Source organism: Bradysia coprophila (genome assembly GCF_014529535.1).
Source record: "Bradysia coprophila strain Holo2 chromosome X unlocalized genomic scaffold, BU_Bcop_v1 contig_38, whole genome shotgun sequence".
NCBI classification, from domain to species: Eukaryota; Metazoa; Arthropoda; class Insecta; order Diptera; family Sciaridae; genus Bradysia; species Bradysia coprophila.
The window spans coordinates 293551-316772 of record NW_023503327.1 but is presented as its reverse complement, the minus strand read 5'-3'; the positions used below and the strand labels follow the sequence as shown (position 1 = coordinate 316772).

General features: G+C 38.1%; 3 protein-coding genes and 1 long non-coding RNA gene across 4 annotated transcripts; 1 reads left to right on the top strand and 3 right to left on the bottom strand.

Moving 5' to 3' along the window:
• Positions 1-4407: 4407 nt before the first annotated feature.
• On the bottom strand, positions 4408-23094 carry LOC119069612. The gene is made up of 4 exons (XR_005086360.1): positions 22902-23094; positions 22853-22855; positions 9656-9660; positions 4408-4417 (listed from the first exon to the last, which is right to left on the bottom strand). It is a non-coding gene; the product is annotated as an uncharacterized LOC119069612 (long non-coding RNA).
• Positions 5360-6364, top strand: LOC119069610 (rhythmically expressed gene 2 protein-like). Its single transcript, XM_037173703.1, has one exon. The coding sequence runs from the start codon at positions 5485-5487 to the stop codon at positions 6262-6264; it is 780 nt and encodes a 259-aa protein (XP_037029598.1). The 5' UTR covers positions 5360-5484; the 3' UTR covers positions 6265-6364.
• LOC119069606 (gastrula zinc finger protein XlCGF26.1-like) lies at positions 6650-8648 on the bottom strand. The gene is made up of 6 exons (XM_037173698.1): positions 8392-8648; positions 8060-8315; positions 7629-8001; positions 7365-7565; positions 7108-7293; positions 6650-7048 (listed from the first exon to the last, which is right to left on the bottom strand). Exons 1-6 carry the CDS (start codon positions 8533-8535, stop codon positions 6715-6717), a joined length of 1494 nt encoding a protein of 497 aa, XP_037029593.1. The 5' UTR covers positions 8536-8648; the 3' UTR covers positions 6650-6714.
• On the bottom strand, positions 14835-19797 carry LOC119069608 (serine protease grass-like). The gene is made up of 8 exons (XM_037173699.1): positions 19421-19797; positions 19179-19339; positions 15889-16234; positions 15760-15820; positions 15491-15687; positions 15333-15428; positions 15114-15269; positions 14835-15031 (listed from the first exon to the last, which is right to left on the bottom strand). The coding sequence occupies exons 1-8, from the start codon at positions 19482-19484 to the stop codon at positions 14871-14873; spliced, it is 1242 nt and encodes a 413-aa protein (XP_037029594.1). The 5' UTR covers positions 19485-19797; the 3' UTR covers positions 14835-14870.
• Positions 23095-23222: the final 128 nt, after the last annotated feature.

Here is a 23222-nt window from a genome sequence, read left to right as displayed (position 1 = left end):
AATGTGAGAAGGTGCGATACACAGTATCGGTTCTGGACTTAACGGAATGATTGATGTCGCTATTTTTGCCAGCTCATCAGCTTTTTCATTACCTGAGATTCCAGAGTGTGCTGGTACCCAAATTAGTTTTACTATATTCGTATTCGCAATATTGTTAATTTTCTCCCAACATTCTATAGATAAAGCAGATTGAAACTCCACCGCAGAAAGAGTTTTAAGCGCTGAGTCGCTGTCGGAGATTATGTAGATTATATTGCCAGAGATTTCTTTATCAGTAATGATGTGGCATGCCTCTATTATAGCTCTTATTTCAGCTAAATATATTGTGCTGTATTTACCTAATGGTAGAGATATGTCAGTATTAGTCTCAGTGCAGTGTATACCCGCACCAGCTGAATTGTCCATTACTGATCCGTCCGTGTAGATTTTGATGCCGTTTCTCGGGGGTAAATCGCCGTTTAGCCAGTCATCTCTGTGCGGTGTGATCACCTCAAATCTCCTGTCAAATTTGAAGGTTTTCGTTACTCTGTCTGAAGGCCACTCTAGTGATATTTCGTTCTCTATCGCTTTAAACCATATCCTGGTATAGTCGGATAATCTATGTTGGTAGCCCTGGGTTTTAGCTAGTCTATCCAGAACATTAATGGCTTCAGATTGAATGAGGATATGTAGAGGCGGTAGGTTTAGTATGGTTTCAAGTGCATCTGTGGGTGCTGACTTCTCAAGGACATTACAAGTTCTTATTTTTTTAAGACATGAAAAATATGATTCTCCATGGTCTTCCGTAGTCTGATTCCCATTCGAATAATAATTCTGGGCTATACTCGACAGGAATAGTTAAGATCTCTCGTATTTTTGTAAATCGAAAACAGCAGTGAAAAAATTTCGCCTGCGGCGCTTGACATTTACATTGCTATGGTATTCTTAACAAGTGGAAAAAATTTGACAATTTTTTGTCTATACTTTGTCGACTTTCCCTGAAAGTGAGCCCTAAAGTGTATTTTCAGATCAACTTCAAATTTATAGCGGTAGATAACTAAAAAAAAATCATTTTGAATGCACCCAACATCGGAAACATAAGTCGGCGCGCCTGGCCCAAACCAAACAAAATAAGAATCTGGAATGGTAATACTGGAGCAGTTGGTGACTTGGGTGGAACTGACATTGCCTTGATTCTCAAGTAAGACAAGGTTTTGACGCAGTTAAACCAAAAATGCTACACTACAGGCCAGGAAAAATAAGAAGTTACAATTACAATCGATTCTCTTATTCCATCCACGTATGCCTTATCAATGTTCCGACATTTATGTATGCGAGACATTCAATGTAAGATGGTTATCAGGAGTGACGAGAATAGAAATATTGCAGAACCACCGAAAAATAATGCGATCGTGTTTTCCGAACTACATCTAAAAATGTGGAGCTTCGCGACACATAAAAAGCTTAAAATTTTCCATGTATTGAAACGTGTATACCGCATGTGGATCGAGTAACATCAATTGGACAGTATTCGTTGAAAAAATTACCTTGTTTCTTGTATTGTAAATATTCTGCATTAAAGTTTGTGAGAGAGCACTAACGCCTATAAACATTGGAATTTTACATATTTTCTTGTTAGTGTAGATTGCGAAATAACGTTCTTTTAGGCTCTGTTCATTTCAAAACACCTATAACGTTTCAAAATGGTCTCTGATAAGCATTTGACAATGAACTGTTCATTACGAAACGCCTAACAACGTTTTAAAATGAACTCGCTTCGCTCTGGCCACAAACTTTTGCTCTTGGTGGAATTTCCTATTTTCTTCCTTTGGTGAACAAAATACTATTTCGAAATACAAAGAAGCCGAGCGTGTAGCTGATAGTAAGTGCTTATTGTAGATAAGAGAATTATCGTGCCTTTTATACGCGTCGTTTTTACTGCGTTATAGAAGTTTTCTTACACATTTCGGAATCTATAAATTTTACGAAACTGGCAGGGTGTCCTCCATTAGACGGACAGTAAATTATTCCATTTGGCTCTCAACGCCTGGTTATCAAAAATCAAACTTGAAACCGTCTCGTGCAAAGTTTTTACCTCAAATTATGGCTGTCGTAATGCTTGAATTCCACTTACCAAAAGGTCCTCCGTGTGAGAGGCAAAATTGATTTTTTTTTTCGATTTTTGCTTTGTTTACTTGACAGCTCGCTCTCTCACGGAGTACTTGTTGAGTGAAAACCATACTTTAAGACTTGGCATGACGTTTTCCATTTTCCGTTGCTAAAAGGGCAAGACATGAAAAGAAATTGAACAAAAGGTTTCTGCACTGATAACGGACAAAACGCTTGCCTATGATTTAGACTTGATTTCTAAAAACTTTCTGAACAAATAACAACGGCTGCATACACAAAATTGAATTTTGTTTGATTCGTATCTCAGCTAAAAACATATGATTGGTGTCAATCTGTTTAATTTCCAATTGATCTTGGGAAATCGGAAGGCATTTTCCATTGGACTTTTTTATATGTGCCTAGAAAGGTATTAGACCCTAGAAGCCAAAACCACTTTCAAAAAAATTCTTCGAAGCTTGTGTGGCTAGCGTGAGGTGATCAAAAACCGAAAACTTGCACTTTTCTTACAAAAATTTCTCCAGTTACACAAGCCGTACAGGGTCGTGTGAGGTGTCATTAGAAAGGCAATTACATGTACTTCCGGGGCAAATAGGTTCTTATTGGGTTTAAAATTCATCCACACTGAGATATGTACAGTTGAAATTTTCACATGAAGACTTACACTGTTCTTACTGAAATTTGTAGAGGTACCCGACACGTACATGGTCGTGTGGGGTGTCATTAGAATGGTAATTGCATGTACTTTCAGTGAAAGTATAGCTTACGGAAGTCTGGTTGCATCTGCGATTCAATATATGCACTTAATCATTTCAACTTCTCATAATTCGTCGTAGACGCTTTCAATAAGAAGCCCAATAAGAACCTATTTGCCCTGAAAGTACATGCAATTACCTTTCTAATGACAACCCACACGACCATGTACGGCTCGTGTAACTGGAGAAATTTTTGTAAGAAGAGTGCAAGTTTTCGGTTTTTGATCACTTTTCACCAGCCACACAAGCTTCGAAGAATTTTTAGCCCCGTACGAAGTACGAGGGGGCTTATAGGATTACGATGCCGTGTGTAATTGATGGAATTCGAAGCAGACGGTATGGGCAAAGTGTTTGCCTATGTTCATAGATAACGAATCCGCAATAAAAATTTTGTCCGTCCGTCCGTCCGTCTGTCACGTCGATATCTTGAGTAAATCAAATCCGATTTCAAAAATTTTTTTTTCCCTGAAAGATAGTCAAAATAGTGAGGCTAAGTTCAAAGATGGGCGATTTTGGGTCGACCCTTCCGGAGCTGGGGCCCAATAGGTGCCTAACTGTTTTTCGACGATATCTCCAGTAGGGTGGAGCGGGAAAAAAATTTCGATTTTTTATCCAATTTCGACATCGTGATCCAGAATCAGTAACTCCCACTGATCATTTTTCCGAAAAAAGAATTTTTTAATTTTATGATTTAGGGGTGCCGCCGATGGTATTTTTGAGTAGAGTGTAAGGGATTTTTCAAACATTTATAGCGTAGAAACCTTTTCCGATGGGTTCAATGATCTTGGTCATAAAATGTCTAGAAAAGTCCAAAATTTATTTAAGTATAACATTAAATTTGAAAACAATCAATTTTGTGGACTTACGGCACTTCAAAGTTAAAGCTCTGTTCCCAACGAAAAATTCATCAATTTTGAAGTGAAATCTCGGTATGAAGTTGCATTATGACATAAATCAAATTAAGCGTTATTTAACTTGTAATTTAATGAGGAATTCAAAACAAAAGAAATATTTGAAAAAAATTACAAATTGTAGATGTTCTTGAACGTTTTGCATGAACGTCACTCTTTGTCAATAACATCTACAATTTGTAATTTTTTTCAAATATTTCTTTTGTTTTGAATTCCTCATTAAATTACAAGTTAAATAACGCTTAATTTGATTTATGTCATAATGCAACTTCATACCGAGATTTCACTTCAAAATTGATGAATTTTTCGTTGGGAACAGAGCTTTAACTTTGAAGTGCCGTAAGTCCACAAAATTGATTGTTTTCAAATTTAATGTTATATTTAAATAAATTTTGGACTTTTCTAGACATTTTATGACCAAGATCATTGAACCCATCGGAAAAGGTTTCTACGCTATAAATGTTTGAAAAATCCCTTACACTCTACTCAAAAATACCATCGGCGGCACCCCTAAATCATAAAATTAAAAAAAATCTTTTTTCGGAAAAATGATCAGTGGGAGTTCTGGATCACGATGTCGAAATTGGATAAAAAATCGAAATTTTTTCCCGCTCCACCCTAATCTCCAGACATTTAAGCACTACACTTGTAAGTGATACGTCAAATGAAAGGTATTTACAATACCGATCGACAAAAAAAAAAGTTTAAGAAAATTGGATGACCGACTCGTGAGTTAGACCCCTTGGTGTGAACTAGGTACAGGGCGGCAAGCCGTTTTTACTTGTAGGTTGGCCAAATTTGAACGTATTTAGATGGATTTTGCTTCAATAGATAGGTATTGACCGTACCAATAAGGGGAAAAAAATTCATGAAATTCGATTCACCGGAGCGTGAGCTAGGTCTCTTGGAGTGAGCTTATATGTGGCTACTCGGCCGTACAGTGAAGGTGGTGTTTTTTGTTAATATCTCGAGTAAACTTTGACCGAATTTCAATTTTTTTTTGTTTGAAAGGTACTAACGAATGTAAAGCAGCCGTACTACTATCCACCTCCTAACAAAATGGCCGTCGGCCGCCATTTAGGATTTTTGTAAAATCAATATAAATCGGTGAAAATGATACTTACTTAATTTTAGGTCAATTCGAAATTTGTGTTACATTTGAAAGGAACGTCGTACGGGGCTTCGTAATTGCGCTATGCGCAATTTTTAAGACGTACACATTTCATAAGAATTTTACTTTACCGACGTTTACGGGCGCAGAAGGCTTACGGTAAGAGTAGGGCGACGGACGAACTAGGGTCACGTACGCAATAGATGTACGGGTTTGTACGGGGCTCAGTCGCAGCAAACGCTCCGACTGTTCTGACGGTTCGTTTTGAAAGTGGTTTTGGGTTCTGGGGTCAAATATTCATTTTCTGTCCATCCGAATTTTCAGTTCATATGTACGAAAGAGTCAATTCCTCCATTCTCTACAACAAATCGACCTAAAATGTTTTTCCTTTAAAATCAAAGAGATGCTAAAATATAGCATGTTATCATATCTCTGTTTAAAATGCATGATGTCAACAGCTGATGGCTGGTTGAATATGAGTGTGAGTATGTACCGTATGTACACATTGTTGTGAGTGATAAACATTGAATGTTACGATAATATTTTTGGTGGTAAATAACTCGCATCCCATGCAAGTCAGTTAATTAAATTGAATGTAACAATGAGCAAACTCGTAAAAAATCTTCAAAAGTTCAAACTAATTACGTTTGATCTGTCCGACACATTGGTGAAATTCAAGCGGCCACCAGGCATTGTATATGCAGAAACAGCCACAGCTTTAGGACTGCCGAGTGTCGATCCGCAGAAATTGGCCGCACAGTTTTCGAGTAATTTTAAGCAAATGGACCGAGACTATCCGAATTTCGGTCGGAATGTCATGGGCTGGGACACTTGGTGGGAAAAGTTGATTTTTAACATTTTCAAATCAGCCGGCACAGAATTGAATCCGGATGAACTGTACCACCTAACAAGCGAACTGATCGATAAATTCGAGACCGATGAGTGCTACGAAGTACAAGACGGAGCAATCGAATTGATAGAGAAAATCAAAGATATCGACAAAATCGTGGGCATTGTGTCGAACTTTGATCCTCGGCTACGGTATTTGGTGGAAAATATGAAATTACCGCAGTTCGATTTTGTGGTCGGATCATACGAAGCGGGCGCAGCGAAACCGGATCCCAGCATTTTCGATCTTGCGCTCAAAATGACCAACTTTAATGCATTTTCCGAACAGTCGTTACACATTGGCAATACACCAACATTGGATTATGTCGCGGCGAAAGAGGCCGACTGGAGCGGTGCACTGATAACAAATGGCCAGACCGGTTGGATGTTGCATAAAGACAAAATTAATGAGAATCATGTGTTTGAATCACTGCAAGATTTCCTCAGAAAACTGGAAACGGATGACATCGAATGGGACGAAACGACGAAGTGAACGGGAAATTGATTTTAGTTTCGTTCGTTAGTTAGTAACGTGTTGAAAAGCATGTAACAAAAACACCTTAAGCTGAATAGATGTGTTTTGAATTGTTCAACGTTTCTAGATTTGTACCGTGGAAAGCTCTGCTAGAGCTGCTTTCAATACTTTTTTCAGCTCAGGTAACAATGGGCCCAACAATTTCGACTCTCCTTCATTATTCATTGAGTTTGAAGCCCAAAACTTCTGCAAATTCAATCGTTCACAAAAATGATATTGAAAGTTCAGTCTGCCAGTACTTCGTATGTCTTCAAGGAAAATTTTTGTCCTGTCTGGGGCTAAGTGATCATCGTCCCCTGAAGCCTTGTCTTCATAAAAACGTCGTTCGTTTCTGAACACTTTCTTTATTTCTCGAAATAAAATCCATCGGTCCGGAGATAGAACAATCTCTGAGTCGTAACAATTCGTCTACGCCGCAGTCTCTCCGTTTTTCCGATGTTTTCGCTTCTTGTGCGCGTAGAAATTTGCACTCGAGTTAAACGTTTTCGTGCAAAACGGACATTGATACAACACTTCTCCTGTGTGAGCACCAGCTATGTGTTCTTTCAGTGTCACGGACCGTTTAAAAGTTTTCGGGCATATCGTGCAGGGGAATAGTTTTGTATTGTTGTGAACATATGTCCGATGGCTTCGTAACGCACCACGAGTGGGATAATTCTTTCCGCACTCCTTGCATAGGTGCTCCGTTTCTGCATCCAAATGCCGTGCCATATGACCGCGTAAACTATTCGGGTGTTTCAGCCTGAAACGTTGAACGTTTTGTATGAGAATCGGATGTGGGCAGACTTCAAATCAAATTACCATGCTGAACAGATTGTACACTGAAGTTTGGTTGTCTCTTCGCCCGCGTCGCTTTTATGCTTCGAAAAGTGTTGTTGTAGGCACTGCTTACTTTTAAACGTTTTTGCGCAGACATCACACATTAGGACGTTTCTGTTATTGTGAACGTTGCGGGTGTGTGCATGGAGAATGGATTTTGATTTGAACCTTCGGAGGAATGAAACTGCATTTAGCAGATTGTATGTACGGTGGACTCAGTTGACCAAACAATCACTTACGCTTTTGAACATTCGTCACAGACGAACGTTTTCGCTTCGGGTAAATGCCGAGCCTTCTTATGTTGAGACAGTTGATATTTTCTCACAAAACTGTCCTCGCACATATCGCACTTGTACTCTCGTTTATCCAACGATACATGACTATCGAGATGGTTGAGTAGTGCCGGTTTGTCGGAAAAAATCTTATTGCACTTTTCACAGCTGTGACACCATTTACATGTTCAGGCCGATAAAATTGTTAAGACAAAACATTTCAGAATTTACCTGAATTCACGGGGATTTATATGCCTGGCAATGTGTTCCAAGGCTCTGATTCGTCGAAAAAATTTCTTACGACAGCATACGAGAAACCCGTTCATGTCGTGCTCCTTGTGGTAGTGATTTTTGACGTCTTTGAACGTGAAACTTGCAAACGATTCCGTACATTTAGTGCACTGCATCTGACACCAGTTTCGAATCAAATCATCACCAGCTAGTACCGACGGATGGTCCCGTTTTCGTATGCCACGATTTTTCTTCGCCGATGGATGTGCATCACCAGATTTCTCGTCCACTTGAAGCTTTATATCTCTTAGCCTAAGGTTTATTGTGGATTCGTTTGGTTTCTGGACATCTGAATCGAGTTGAACGGCAGCATCTTCAGCAGAGAAAAATCTTAAAATTCCTTGAGAGCAATGGAATATCGAACCACTCACTCGATTCGTCTTGTGAATGAACACAATCGTTGGTATCGTCGGTTTCTTTTCCATCGATGTTCGGGCAACTGTCTACACTCTCTTCTGTATTGTATTTTGTACATTCGAAGTCCATTGGTTCCGTTTTGACTTTCCAGTCGTCAGCCGGTTCAAAATACCGTTGAGCTTCCTGTATCCGCAGATAAAAGACATGAAAATCTTCGATCCGCCACCAACACGTACTACAAATGTGTCCATGTTCATCGTCCTTCCTTAGCTGGACAAAAGCAGGTTCGATTAATAAAACTTTTTTTTTGGTCGTTTGTCTTAAGATTTTCGATGCCTTAAAATACCTCGAGGCGGAAATGTGTCGATACAACGGCAGGTATTTTCAGCGCAACTCCCTGTTCACTGAATATTTCGAAATATTTTTCATTTTCTCTGGCACAAAGACGGCAGAGAATTTTTCTGTCCGGAACGGGGTTCTTTAAATCCATAGAGGAGCACCATCAGCAGCGGTCATGTAAACAAACCATTTTTTATGTATACAATTTCAGGACTGTCAGTGAGTGACTGTCATCAGCCACAGTCATGTTGTTGTAATTTGACAATTTGACTTAAAAAAAACGCACGAGTAGACTTTATTGCAGTGAGATCAAAGACTATGCTCTGGACCTCAATTCTCATACATTCGTAACATTAAGAATTCATAGCTTGACATTTCTTACAGCATTTTATACATACAACTGTAAAGTTGCGAATTCTCAAATTCATAAGAATTGGCGCCTAAGGCAAATGTTGTCACCTTAATGCTAAAAGTGGTCCATACGATTCGAACCTTTTAAGATAACAACTGTCAAGTTACGAATTCTTAAATTCACTAGAATAGGTGCCAAGAGCGTAACTTTAAGAAAACGTAACTTGACAGTTCTTATGGGATTTTATATACGCAACTGTCAAGGAGCAAGGAGATCAGATGAAAGAAAATATAATGTCCAATTGGCTCAAAACATAATTGAAGCTAACTGCAATATGAAAGTCCTACGGAGAAAAATGACAAACGCCAAAAAAGAAATCTTCAAATTACGAGACAAAACAGGAACGATCCAAACGGATCGAAATGCGATATTAAACATTGCAACAGAATTTTATGAGAATTTGTTTTCTTCAGCAAGACAGAGCCCAACGGAAGAAACCGAAGATAGACCAATAATAAGAAACGTGGGATCGGAGGATATGCCCGACATAACTGTTGATGAAGTCAAAGCTGCAGTAGCCGAGATGAAAAACAAAAAGTCTCCCGGAGAAGATGGTGTTCCAGTGGAAGCCATTAAACTAGGTGGAGACTCATTATTAAAGGCAATCACGGCTTTGTTTAATCAATGTCTCCAATGGGAAGAAGTACCAGAAGCCTGGGAAAATGCGGTAATTACATTGCTGCATAAAAAAGGAGACATAACAAAGCTGGAAAATTACCGACCCATAAGCCTATTGTCAACACTCTACAAGTTGTTTATGAAAATCATTACGAAGAGGAACACTAACAAGTTCGACTTTTACCAACCTGTTGAACAAGCTGCTTTCAGATCTGGTTTCAGTCGTGAATACAACATCGACATAGTCTTGCTATTCATAGACTTCGAAAAAGCTTTCGATTCAGTGGAAACATGGTCGATATCGGACGCATTAGACGAATGTAGAGTAGACTCAAGGTACTCCAACACAATTCGATATGTGTACAAAAATGCAACTTCATGTATAAAACTTCATAAGAGCACGGAGAAATTCAGAATTGGCCGAGGTGTAAGGCAGGGTGACACCATTTCACCGAAATTATTCACGGCGATTCTGCAGAGTATTTTTAGGAAGTTAAACTGGAGTAAAATGGGAATAAAGATAAATGGAGAGTACCTGAGCAATCTCCGCTTCGCTGATGACATTGTACCGATAGCAGCGAATCTAGGTCAGGCTCAGCTTATGCTACAACAGTTAAGTGAAGAGGCGAGCAAAGTTGGCCTCAAGATGAACTTATCGAAAACAAAAGTCATGACCAACATCGGGGACGATAGAGAAATCAAAATTGGTGACACTGTCATTGAACGAGTCGACAGCTATGTATATCTAGGACATAAACTGAAGTTAGGTCTGGACAACCAAACTGCAGAAATAAGACGTAAGATTGGTCTTGCATGGGCAGCGTTCGGAAAACTCAGACTAATTTTCAAAAGCAAAATGAATAATAGTCTGAAACGCAAAGTTTTCGACACTTGTGTCCTTCCGGTGCTCACTTATGGAGCGGAAACGTTAACTTTAACAAAAGCATCCGAAGATAAATTGAGAGTGACACAAAGAGCCATGGAACGGAGTATGCTCGGAATAACACTCAGAGACAGAATGACGAATCAATGGATTCGACAACAAACCAGGGTCGTTGATGTCATGGAAAGAATAGCATCTCTGAAATGGAGCTGGGCGGGACATATTGCAAGAAGGACAGACGAACGTTGGACCAAAAAGATCATGAACTGGCGACCATATAAAAGGCGAGCTATAGGTAGACCACCAGAGAGATGGACAAACGGAATTAAGAATATTGCAGGTACAAACTGGCAGCAAATGGCAATGGATCGTACGAAATGGAAAGAAGTTGGAGAGGCCTACATCCAGCAGTGGACAGAAACAGGCTGAAAAAGAAGAAGAAGAAGAACTGTCAAGTTACGAATATTTGAAGTTACGAAAAACGAGAATCGTCACCCAGGGCCGTAAAATACCTTAAGAAATGGCAAGTTACTAATTCGAAAACTCAGCGCTCCCACAGTGTCCTACTTTGTTCTTCTTTTTCGAAATTTGTCCTACTTGTTCTAGTGTCCTACGTAGGGCACTTCAGGAACTTTAATTAAGTAACAATCAAGCGGATTTTGAGCTCTAAAAGTAAATTAAAATAATTTTCGACCTAACATCATATGATTACTGGCTTAGATTATCAGAGATAAAAGAATATTCTTGGACATTATAAATATCCAGTTATTTCGCGACTGGCAAAAGCGTTGTTTTGTTTGAGCCACGCAAATGCTGTATTCAGCACAAACCTTCTGCAAAATAAAGAGTCGATACAAGGAACAACAGCCAGTCAATGATGGTATTAATGCATATAAGGGTGTTATAAATATTCCCATAGCTGATCATCTGCTGTCATTTTGTCACAAACTATCAGGTTTATTTAGATATTCAAAAATTCTAAGCTGAAAAGTGGTAGGATAAAAAGCAGCAGGACGAAAGAGGTGAAGCCAAGATAAGGGAAATCGATAGATCCATTGGTCAGGATTTGGCAACGTTAAATGTGGCGGTAAAGTTGTTGATCGACAGTAACAAATGTTTGAGCAAAGCTGTAAATTCAAGGCAGAGTAAAATAGACCAGGCTGGAGCGGTTCATTTTTGAAACGTCAAATAAGGAACCTAATACACTGTATAAAATCGAACTCAAATGAACACTAACATAAATTAAAAAGTTTTACTCGCATAAAAAAAGACTACTAGCTTATTCAGGTCCCTAGTCAAATCAAGCACTACTGCATGGATTACTTTACTCTGTCGATCTGGAAAGCAACTGGTCGATCGAAAAATACCGCTCACTCCAACATTGTGCGGAAAAACTCAAACAAGAACTAATCTCGAGCAAAAAATCAAGATTCGATGATTTTCTGAATTCATTAGATTACCGTAAAGACGGACTAACAACCCACAGAAAAGTGTCGTCATTCAACGACGATCTCAGCATGAAATCAAATGAAGCCATCTTACACAATGACAAACTATTGACATCAAATTCAATGAAGGCGAAAGCATTTTGCAAACACTACGCCAAGGTGTCATCGGGAGCAGGCCGCGTGTGGAAATTCAGGCTATCCGCGGTATCCTGGATACCGGGAAGTTTTCAGAAAAATTCTTTAGATACCGGGAAATCGAAAAGATCGGGAAAAATATGTGGCGAAAAATCAAATTTACGATTTTAGATACCGGGAAATTTGACTTGGATACCGGGAAGAAAACAAAATTTCCACACGCGGAGCAGGCAAAACTCAACGAGTAAAAAATGGCGTAATTCCAGAACCTTTTTCATTTAATGAGTTCGTCGATGCAACAGAGTCAATGAAATCAGATAAGGCGCCAGGACACGATTGTATATTGCTTGAATTCATCATCAACTTGAATCTGCGAGCCGCCCTGGTACTTCTAGCGTTCTTAAACTTGGTCCTCCACAAAGGCATACCAGCAATCTGGAGAAAGGCGTTAGTTGTCCCAATTCTCAAGAAAGACAAACCAGCGAATGAACTGAAGAGTTATAGACCAGTTGCACTAACATCAATTTTGTGTAAAATCTATGAAAAGATGTTAATGAACAGACTGCAGAACCACCTGAAACAACAAAAAACGATAAATCCAGCTCAAGGTGCGTTTCAACCGAGAAAATCATCATTGGATCAAGTGGGTTTCCTTTGTCAATTAATTCAAAACAATTTCAACGACAAATTAACCACCGTAGTCGCATTCATTGACTTCAAAGCGGCCTATGATTTAGTATCACGTGATATCTTATTAACGAAACTATCACAAATGAACACGCCAGATTACATAGTTCATTCCATTCATAACTTCTTATGCCAAAGATTTATTGCCGTTCGCTGTCATGATAAGACGTCTTCGTTCAAACAAGTCAGAAGGGGCCTACCACAAGGAGCAGTGTCGAGTACAACATTGTTCAACTGTATGGTGAACGATCTGTGTCAGAATCTACGTTCAATAACTGGAGTCGAAATAGTAATGTTTGCTGACGATCTGGCAATTGTCGTCTCTGGCGATGATATGACAACCATTGAATCAATAATGAACTGCGCTTTGGACGAGTTGAAGGATTGGGTACAGACAAACGAAATGGAAGTGAACGTGGAGAAAACGTTTTATCAATTGTTTTCAATGGCAAATAGTTCACAAAAACTAGAATTATTTTATAATGGAACAACAGTCCGAGAAACCCAAAGACAACGTTATCTCGGGATTGAACTAGATCAGCGTCTTACATTCAAATTTCATGTAGAATCAGTGGTTGAAAAGGCTGAAAACAGAATGAAAATTTTGAAAACACTTTCTGGCACAAAATGGGGAGCCTCGAAAGACACGCTGACCTTGACATACAGAGCATACATCCTACCAGTTCTTACATTCGGTCACGAACTTCTGATATGTGCCAGTCCGTCAATGTTGAAAAAACTTGAAATCGTTCAGAACAAAGCTTTAAGAATGATAACTGGAGGAGTCAAATCAACGCCCATTACCGCCATGGAAATGTTTTCGGGTATTAAACCAATCCGATTCGCTTGCGAGGAAGCAGCCATGAAAATGTTCGAACGTATACAACGAACACCGAATAGTTTATGGAACACTTTCCATGCAGTGGAACAACGGCTTAAATCGAAACCTTCAATCATTCATAAAATTAAATCAACTTACGAGTCGTACGACTTGAATTATCCAACCAAATGCCGACGATTCACATCGGGAAAAGGGAAGCGTAGAAACATTAAAAAATTTTCTGACGCAAAAAAAAGTATCGAAATGAATGTGGCGGAAGCGATCAAATATCATCAACACAATATATCCGAAACAAAATCTTGGTCGAGTATAAATCAACAGTCGGTAATATCGAACAGCCGGAAGATCTACGTTGCAAATTTCAGAAGACTGACAGGACATGATTTGTTATATAAACATTTGGCTCGCATTGGAGTTGTAACATCGCCGAAATGTACTTTCTGTAACGTTGATGATCAAACATCAGAGCATATTATGAACTGCCACCACTTGAATAACGTTAAATCAAATTTGCTTGCCAGTACTTCGAATGAAGAAGAATTATTCTCGGAGCTATACTGGCATGTTCGGAACATTCAATGACATTCCATATAATCAAATATTTTTGACTAAAATGTTGAACGCATTAGAAAAAAAAGAAAACTCTGTCGTGTGTAAATTCCAACGAAACCGTGGAAATAAGTGAATTAGTTAAGGCACATGCAGTTCTAACAGCTGCAATCCAGCTAACAAAGACGAAAATCGAAGAATTGAAAAAGCAGAAACCTTAAATAGAAAAATAGTTATTTATGCAATCGAGGTACAAAGTACTGTATTAAAGGGTTGATTTTTAAAATTTAAAATAGGCCGTTTGTTGTATCGTGAGCATAATAAAGTACTTTGCATTCAGTCAAATACAATATTTTATGCCACAGAGGCATCTAAAGTTTGCAGTGGCATAAATAACTATTTTGAACCTTAGTTGGAATGTCTGTTATTTTCATTAATAAACCTCAAAACAATGTCCTACATGGCCTGCGGTAGCAATGAAAGTATAAACCAGTTATGGTCTGTTCATACAAACCTCTCATGAGAGGTGAGTTTGTTTATATGAAATCGCTATGTCGTCCGCTACATACAAAGTTTGACATTCGACCATACCTTGTGTTGACCTTGACGTTCATTGCTGCGGTAGGACACGAAAATTTTAGTGGGACCGCTGAAAACTTACGAACGTCATGAGAATCGCCACCCTGATATTGATAATTTCACCAAATTTCCCCAACAAATCCACCAAATTTTAAATTTAGTGAAATAATTCTTAATATTAGGACTTGAAAGGATTCATAACAGACTTAACCATTTATGTGGACCTATAGTTTCATTCGAATGGTACGTCAGGATACGCTAGTCCCCAATTTCGATTTTTGAATAAAAACAGAATAACTGATCTGGCAAGTAATAATTTAATCGTTCAATCAATCTACGGTCTCATTTGGTCTAAAATCCATCGCATGTAATACGCAACTTTGACGTAGATACCAGGAAAATTGTTAGTACTGCTACAGACTGACACACCAGCCGAAACAATGCCGAATTGTACCATTCGCACGCCATCCAATGTAGCCGGATAGATCAATGGTCCTAATCATTGCAGAGAGGGCGAGAGAAAGAGAATATTTAAAAAAAATCAATTCCATTTTCCATGACATTCCATGACACCAACCACCGCTATCTCCTTTACAGCTGTCGATACCAGTCTCGCCGCCAGCACACATCTGATTCGGAGTGAGTCGCAACGATCTTTTGTAGAAATCCTTCTGGCAAATGTCGTTGGGAACTATTGGCATCAGAGCTTGCAGTAATACTGTTGCAGGGCGTTCTAACAAATAAAAAGCGAAATTGGTAGTGGGATCGAAAAACTGTTGAAAAGTAGACAAATTACGAGTCTCGGTTGTGCCCCATCCGGTAATTGATACTCTTTTCAGTACAGTACTTTGTACTCGAAACGTTGTCGGTAGGCAAATGGGACGAACGCTTTCTGTATTCGAACATTTGTTTGAGTAAATAATTAAGAGGCGCATATGTGTGTGCGTACTATACCGGGTGTCATATTTGCCGGTGCAGACAATCGAATGACCGCAATATCATTCGAGTATCTCGGTCGATCATACATCGGATGAGCGAACACTTCCTCGACGATTATGTCTTGTACAGGTGGTGCGCATATTTTTTCATTGCCGACGATCTGGCAATCGATGTCGGTTGTTGTGTCATACTCTCCCAGTCGAACTGCAACTCTTTAAATATCGTATACCGTAAATCGGTTGCAAAATGAAAAGAAAAATGTGTTAAAAGTGTTTGTTCGTTACAATCTCATTGTTGACTTGAGTTTTGTTACGCAATGGGCTGCTGTAAGGACGTATCGATCGCCTAAAAAAATTAAAATTCGAATAAATTGTTCGAAGAGTGAGACAATTAAAACCAAAAATCGATCGTACTAATCAAAGAGCCGCCACAGAGACTTTCTATATTGCCACCATTTTCGTACCGTAACAGCGCCATCCATGGAAATTCAAACAGATCGGTTTTGTTTCCGTTGGACAGTTTTTGTTCCAGAATATCTCCGCAATTAGTCAGCGGTAACAGATTCAAATTTGGATGATCGGATGCATCGTCTGGCACATCCGATCGACTGCCAAGATCTAGGCCTGGTCCACTTGTCGATGGGCTTGGTTGAATTTCAGTCGGAGTTACTTGTGATGGGGTAATTGGTTGGAATGGTGCAGGTGTTATTGATCCCTCTGTTGTGAAAATGTCGTCCAGGCAACATACTTTTGGCGTTACCTGAAGATTTATCGAAATTATTTAGTAGTAGAAAGGGATGTCAGGTAGTTAAGATAACTAATTTATGTCTGGCGGTTAAAAAAGAAAGCTCAGAAATATGGAAAAAGCTCGAGTAATACTCGACGGATGACTCGACTCAAATATGGGCTAGACAAATTTGGGTTACGTCTAACAATTCATTCAGTGTGTACGCAAGACTTTTTTAAATTTTAATTCTGAAAATTTTTGCTTTTTTTCAGAGTTTTTAGGGTTTAAGAGTCAATTCGCCAATTTCTCAGCCACTTGGAAAACAAGCTCGCGCCGATATATTGAGTTATAGCTCATTCGATTCGTCGTTCAATTCTAGCGAGGGGGTGTCTGCCATTTTTTCTCAAAAAAATCCAGTTTGGGTATAATGTGTCTACATGTGATGTGATGTCAGAGGGTGGTCAGAACACTTTTTAGACCCGTACGAAGTACTGGGGTCTTATAGGTTTACGCATACGGTTGTAACACGTCGAATTGGACTCCCTGAGTAAGGGGAAACCTATTGTGGTTGTCTAGAGATGCCAAATCCGCGAAAAAAAATGTCCGTCTGTCCGTCTGTCTGTCTGCACGATAACTTGAGTAAAACGCATCCGATTTTGAAAATTCTTTTTTTTCCCGTTTGGTAATGTCAAAAGACAGGCTAAGTTCGAAGATGAGTGATTTTGGATCGACCCCTCCCGAGCTGTGGCCCAATAAGTGCTTTACGGTTTTTCGAAGATATCTCCGGACATTTAAACGTTAAACTTGTAAGTGATACGTCAAATAAAAGGTATTTACAATACCGATCGACAAAAAAAAAGTTTATGGAAATCGGATGACCGACTCGTGAGTTAGACCCCTTGGTGTGGAACAGGCACAGGGCGGCAAGCAGTTTTTGCTTGTAGGTCGGCCACATTTGAACATATGTCGTCTGTTTTAGCTTTATTAGATAGGTATTGACCGTACCAATCAGGGAAAAAAAAGTTCATGAAATTATGTTCTCCGGAGCGTGAGCTAGGTCTCTTGGAGTGAGCTCTTATCTGGCTACTCGGAAGTACAGTGAACGTGGTGTATTTTGACAATATCTCGAGTAAATTTTGACCGAATTTCATGAATTTTTTTTTGTTTGAAAGGTATTAACGAATGTAAAGCGTCGGTACTATTTCCGGTCTCCTAACAAAATGGCTGCCGGCGGCCATATTGGATTTTAGTAAAATAGAAATATCTTGGGAAAAATGATACTTAGAGAGTTTCTGTTAACATGGAAATAATGTGTTAAGTGTGAGGGGTTTCAGGGATTCCATATATGGACATCTATATATACCTATATACAGCTATATTGAGCTATATACAGGCATATAGAGCTATATAATAGCATATTCCTCTGTGAAATGTTTATTTACAGTGAAATATAGGTAAATATAGCGGTATATAGCTGTTTAAATAGGAATTTATGAAATTTGACTTCGTACGGGGCTGTCTATATTGCCTCCGGCAATTTAATTGTATATGATAACAAGACAAAGAGTGGATAATGTAAGTGATTTAAAAGGAAGAATAGTTTTTCAGCAGAGAAGAAAATGAAGTAAGAGAAATGAAGAGTTTCACATTAAAGGCTTTTGATACGAATAGGTGTTTCGTACGGGTCGGCGTTAGCTATGTTTTAGCAATAACTTGAGGAAGGAGTAACACAAAAAGTTGAAACTTTGTAGGATTGTTGGCCCGGATTTTTTTGAGAAAAAATGGCAGATACCCCCAGGCTAGAATTGAACGACGAATCGAATGAGCTATAACTCAATAATATCGGCGATAGCTTGTTTCAGAAATTGAAAACTTGGCTGACGAATTGGCGAATTGACTCTTTTAAACTCATAAAAAAGCCCTGCTCCATTACCGTCTATTTTACTGGTGATGTAGACGATTTCTATTGCTATACAAAGAGGCAATGCGGCATGTATTCTTGGAACTTTAGGAAGTAATAGAGCGGATGATTTTTATTTATTGTAATATTTGTTGATTGAAAAGATCGTTTTTTTACTGACTGCGCCGTATGCGAGCAGTCTTTTTTTTCGCTTTGAATAAATAAATAATTATGAAAGACGAAAGATATTGGGAGATGCACGAATGATTGATATGTGAATTATAGACACAAATTGTTGCCTAGTGATTTATAGCTTTTAACTTTTCTGGGATGAAACAGAATGTACGAGTGTAGATCTAAAAGATTTTTGCAAGTGATCTTATAGTGACGACGGGGTCTTGCTGGGATCGAAACCACCGATTCGAAGCCGAAATCTAGAAGTCATAGACGAGCTAGCTATTTTCTAACTCTTTGTTCGAGCTAGTCTAGCTATGCTTTTCTGTCTGGGTCAAGTATAACTTTCCCATTTATTTCTCACAATTATTTATTTAAATGAGCAATGCAATTAAAACCTCTTCCATCTGAAATGCAACATAGAAATGTTAAACGCATCTAATAATAATTACAGAAAAGAAAAAAACCAGTTTCCGAAACGATTCAAAATGACTCTGCTGTTTACCTAATGGTAGGTAGGAATTTCGTTCAAACAAAAACGATTTCGTCGACATATTGTTAACTACAATCGATCGATGCATATTCTCCTCTTTAATCATTCGGTTAAAATTTATGTAAATGAAGTCGCTCGACCAATTTATGGAAAATGATTTGTTTTTGTTAAGATCGTTCATGGGATACAGTCATGAACACCTAAACGTGCCGCTGCGTTATCAATCTCTTATTTGTTTAGACCACTTTGTTCCACAGAACAAAATCGGAAACACCCATGGATGTCTGAAAGAAAGTGGACTAATAAAAATTAAGAGATTAACCCAACACGGCAGCACTTTTAGGTGTTCATGACTGTAAACATTTTTAAAGAAATTAATTTAAAAAAATAAATTGAAAACTGGTGTTTACCTTGTCATTCTCGAAGGCGCAAGTATGAGTTTTTAATTTATGAACGATATGCGATGGCAGCGGTCTGGCTGAGCCCAACAAAAGCGATCGTATCGATGGACAGTCATCGATCTGTACACAAACTCCAACGGATCCATCCGGAATGGAACAATCAACTTCTTCTACGATTATCAAACAAAAATTTATTTATTTTCCGTATTGTATCGGAACGAATAAACCGATGAATTTGGCTATAAACTTACGACATTTCACTTTCTCGATTACAAATAAACATAAAAAAATCGCACATAGGTGGTCAACAAACATTTCAACAGAGTCTGAATAAAAAACGAGACGAACTTTTATGTGTGAATCTAATGTATATGAATTTATTGGTGGTATTTAACAGTAAAAGCACCCGACGGTCCACTTGAAACCAAAACCAGTTAGCACATTCAATTTTTTTTTCTTTTATTTAAACTTTCGTGAAAAGTTATTCTAGTTAATAGCATCAACCAGTTGTAGCTCCGATTTTGACTTCAAAATGTAATTTACGTTCTAACAAAATCGGTGTGTGCGCGTGCATTAGGCTGCAGACGTAACTTGAACATGGTGTATTGACCATCAACGAATTTATACTGGCAGAATTTATTATATTCAAATGATCTATCTCTATGTAGTCCAGTGCATAAAGGGGGAATATCTTGGGTTTTGATAAAATTTTGACGTTCAGATTCTCATTAAAAAAAATCGTTTCCAGGTATGATTGTTTGTGCGAAGGTAATTGACATCCCTCACAGAAACCTATATCTTACCTTTTTTTAGAGACCTTTTACATCCCATCAACCCCTTTCTATCATTCGAAGTACAACTGTCCGAAAAGAAAAATTGTTGCTCCTATCTAACTCTATATGTAACTGTCTGTTCAAAAGTTGAAATAGGTCTAAAATGAACGGAGAGAGCGCAGAACTTTGCATGATACAGTGGCGTAATTTGTAGCCTTTACAATAGTTTCTAATTTTCAAATATTCTCTTGATGAAGGACTAGATTTTTCAGCCCTAACATTACGCAAAACCAATTTTAATCCACACAGAATCTAGAGATCGCTTCAGTTTTCACTTTTCACCGACTGTAGCTTCAAAATATACATTTTTAAAAAGTGGAAAGATTCATCAATTCACTGACTAATAAGTTTAAAATTTCCGTCTAAAACGCGCTAAAACACCATACACCCGACTACAAAGAGGTATTGTACAGCGTGTGTATTGTGATTTGAAATATTAAATATAAACAACAAACGTATATCAAATACAAATAGTCCACATGCTTCCATTTAACGCTACCACATAAGTGGCATAACGAAAAATATTTCTTAAAGAATTTTTGTCGTATTTGCTCGATTTAAGCGATTTTTAATGACAATTTTACCCAGCAACGTCAATTAACGTACAATGGAATTTCCATCAAGTCTGGAAAATTGGTAGGTGTGTAAATGTCGCGCGTAGGTTCGTGTTCGTGTTTATTTTTTATTTTTTGAACCGGTCAACATTAAGTGACGTAGATCATGTAGATCCCTTAAAAAAACGCAATGAACGAACAGACAACAAGAAGCTCAAAAAATGTTAAATTTTTTGTTCAATAGCCGAGTGAAAATTCTTTTTTTTTTCAAAAACGAGTTTACCTGTAGTGCTTAATATCGGATTTTTTTAAAAGGAATTTTTAACAATTTTAGGAATTTAATACTTGAAATTTCTAAAATTCATAAAATTATCTTGAGGAATTTTTAAGAGATTTAAGAAGAAGTAATTACGTCTTGGACATCACTACAATGCTAAGTCTTCCTTTTTTGCTTAGATTCTACTTTATCAACGACAAAAACCCAAAACTACAGAACAGATTAGTTACTCTACTACCTTTACATATGGATTAGATTGAGTTGGTTGGAATTTTGTCGTTTCAAATTTCGAATTTTGTTTCAATAAATTTATTTAATGGTAAGACCAAGGGGGTAATCACTAGTAAATCAGTAAATCAAGTAAATCACGGTAAATCACAAAAAATTTTGAAAAATTTTTGAAAAATTTTTAATTGTCACTGGATTACATTTCGAAGTATCGTGGCCATAAACATATAGGATAAATTTCATGAACTAATACAAATTGAAGTAAATAGATTCAAATTTAGTAGAAACTTCATTTCTGATTTACTTGATTTACTGTGATTTACTGTGATTTACTGAGCTAGTAAATCAGTGATTACCCCTCGGGTAAGACCCCAATCGCATTCCGATTCCCTTAAATGACAAGAGCAACATAGACAACCTTTTGCATCAATTATTACTCTTTGAGAAACAACAGTTTCGTTACGTCGACCCTACAGTTGTAGTAAACTTCATATTTTCACTAGATTAATACAAATCACTAGCTTCACAATAGGGACAGATTTGAGAAATAGTTTTGTAAATGTTAAGTGATTAACGAGTGTTGATGGCTTTTTTTCATGTTATGTTCTCATGTAAAGTATTCGTCTACATTTTATATGAACGGTTGTACATCGCAGGGTTTTTTCAGTTTTTTTTTCTTCAAAATGTGATTTCATCTTCTAGTTTTTTTGCTTGTGACCTTGAGCTTGAATTTTAATTATTTAACAAACAGACCGATAAATACGCCATATTGTTCTAACTTTGGCATTCGTCAGATAAAACATGAAAATCTGCAACATGGCATTCAAACAGTCCGTCTCCTGCTTGCGAAGAATCAATGTGATGTTTCGTTCGACGTTGGACCATCACTGATGGCCCATCAGAGCTTCACACAGGAAACAATAATACCTAAAAGAAATAAGTACCATGGAGCCACCTTCAAGGTAACTACATTCCGTTATTCAAAGGTCAAAAAGTCTTAAAGAAAAACAAGATTTTCGTAGACGTAAACTTCCCGAATAATCTCTTTAAAAACGAAATTCTTCTACAAATCACAACATGTTTCCCTAAGATACACCCTGTAGAGACACTATTTCGTCCCACTAGTCGCATACTTCCTAGTTCATTCCTTTCATTAAAACTTCCTCGAACTTTGTGAAGAACTCTCGATTCATTGGTCTACAGGCAGGTCGTCATCAATAGCACAGACGTCTTATTATGTACGTAAAGAAGTTTAGTTCATATGCAAATCGTTTTACTACCTGGACAGTGTCTATGCCTAAGCTAAGCTATTACCATGTAGAAAAATTCTTTATTGTGTGTCCCATGCGAAAGTTAACCATTGCACGGCAGTTTTACGTGAATTTCATTGTGTTAGTCAACTTTCGTATGGACTGGTGAATATCAGGTTGGATTCCGTAACGGTCGCTCAACAACAGACCAGTTGTTTAGCATCAGGCAGATCATGGAGAAATGCAGAGAGTTCAATGTTGCTCTACACCATTTGTTTGTTGATTTTGAAACGGCATATGACAGGGTTTTTCGGAGGAAACTATGGAATGCGATGGTGGAACTTGGTTACCCCAAAAAACTTATTCATTTGGCTAGAATGACTCTGTCACCTGTCAGAGCCAAGGTCAGAAATCGGTACAATCTATCTGATACCTTTGAAGCCTAGGAAGGACTTAGACAAGGCGATGGACTGGCAGCTCTATTCTTCAACATTGTTCTTGAGAAGGTGTTTAAATTGAGCGACGTGGAAACCAGCGGTACAATCTTCAGAAAGTTGAGTCAGTTGTTAGGATATGCTGATGACCTAGACTTAATTGGACGGAACATTGACATCGTTAAAGAGAATTTCGCGAAAATTGAAGATAGTGGTGCTGAGTTCGGTCTCAAGGTCAGTGAGAGAAAAACCAAGTACATGACAACTTCATTGTCTGATGGCAGACCAACGGACCATACGCTGGAGGTGAATGGAAAACACTTCGAGACTGTCGACAGCTTTATTTACCTTGGGTCTCTGGTCAATAGTGATAATAGCATCGGAGAGGAGATACGTAGAAGGGTAACGCTTGGTAACAGGAGTTACTACAGTCTTCGAAAACTCATCCGGTCAAAGACACTCAACCGCAACCTTAAG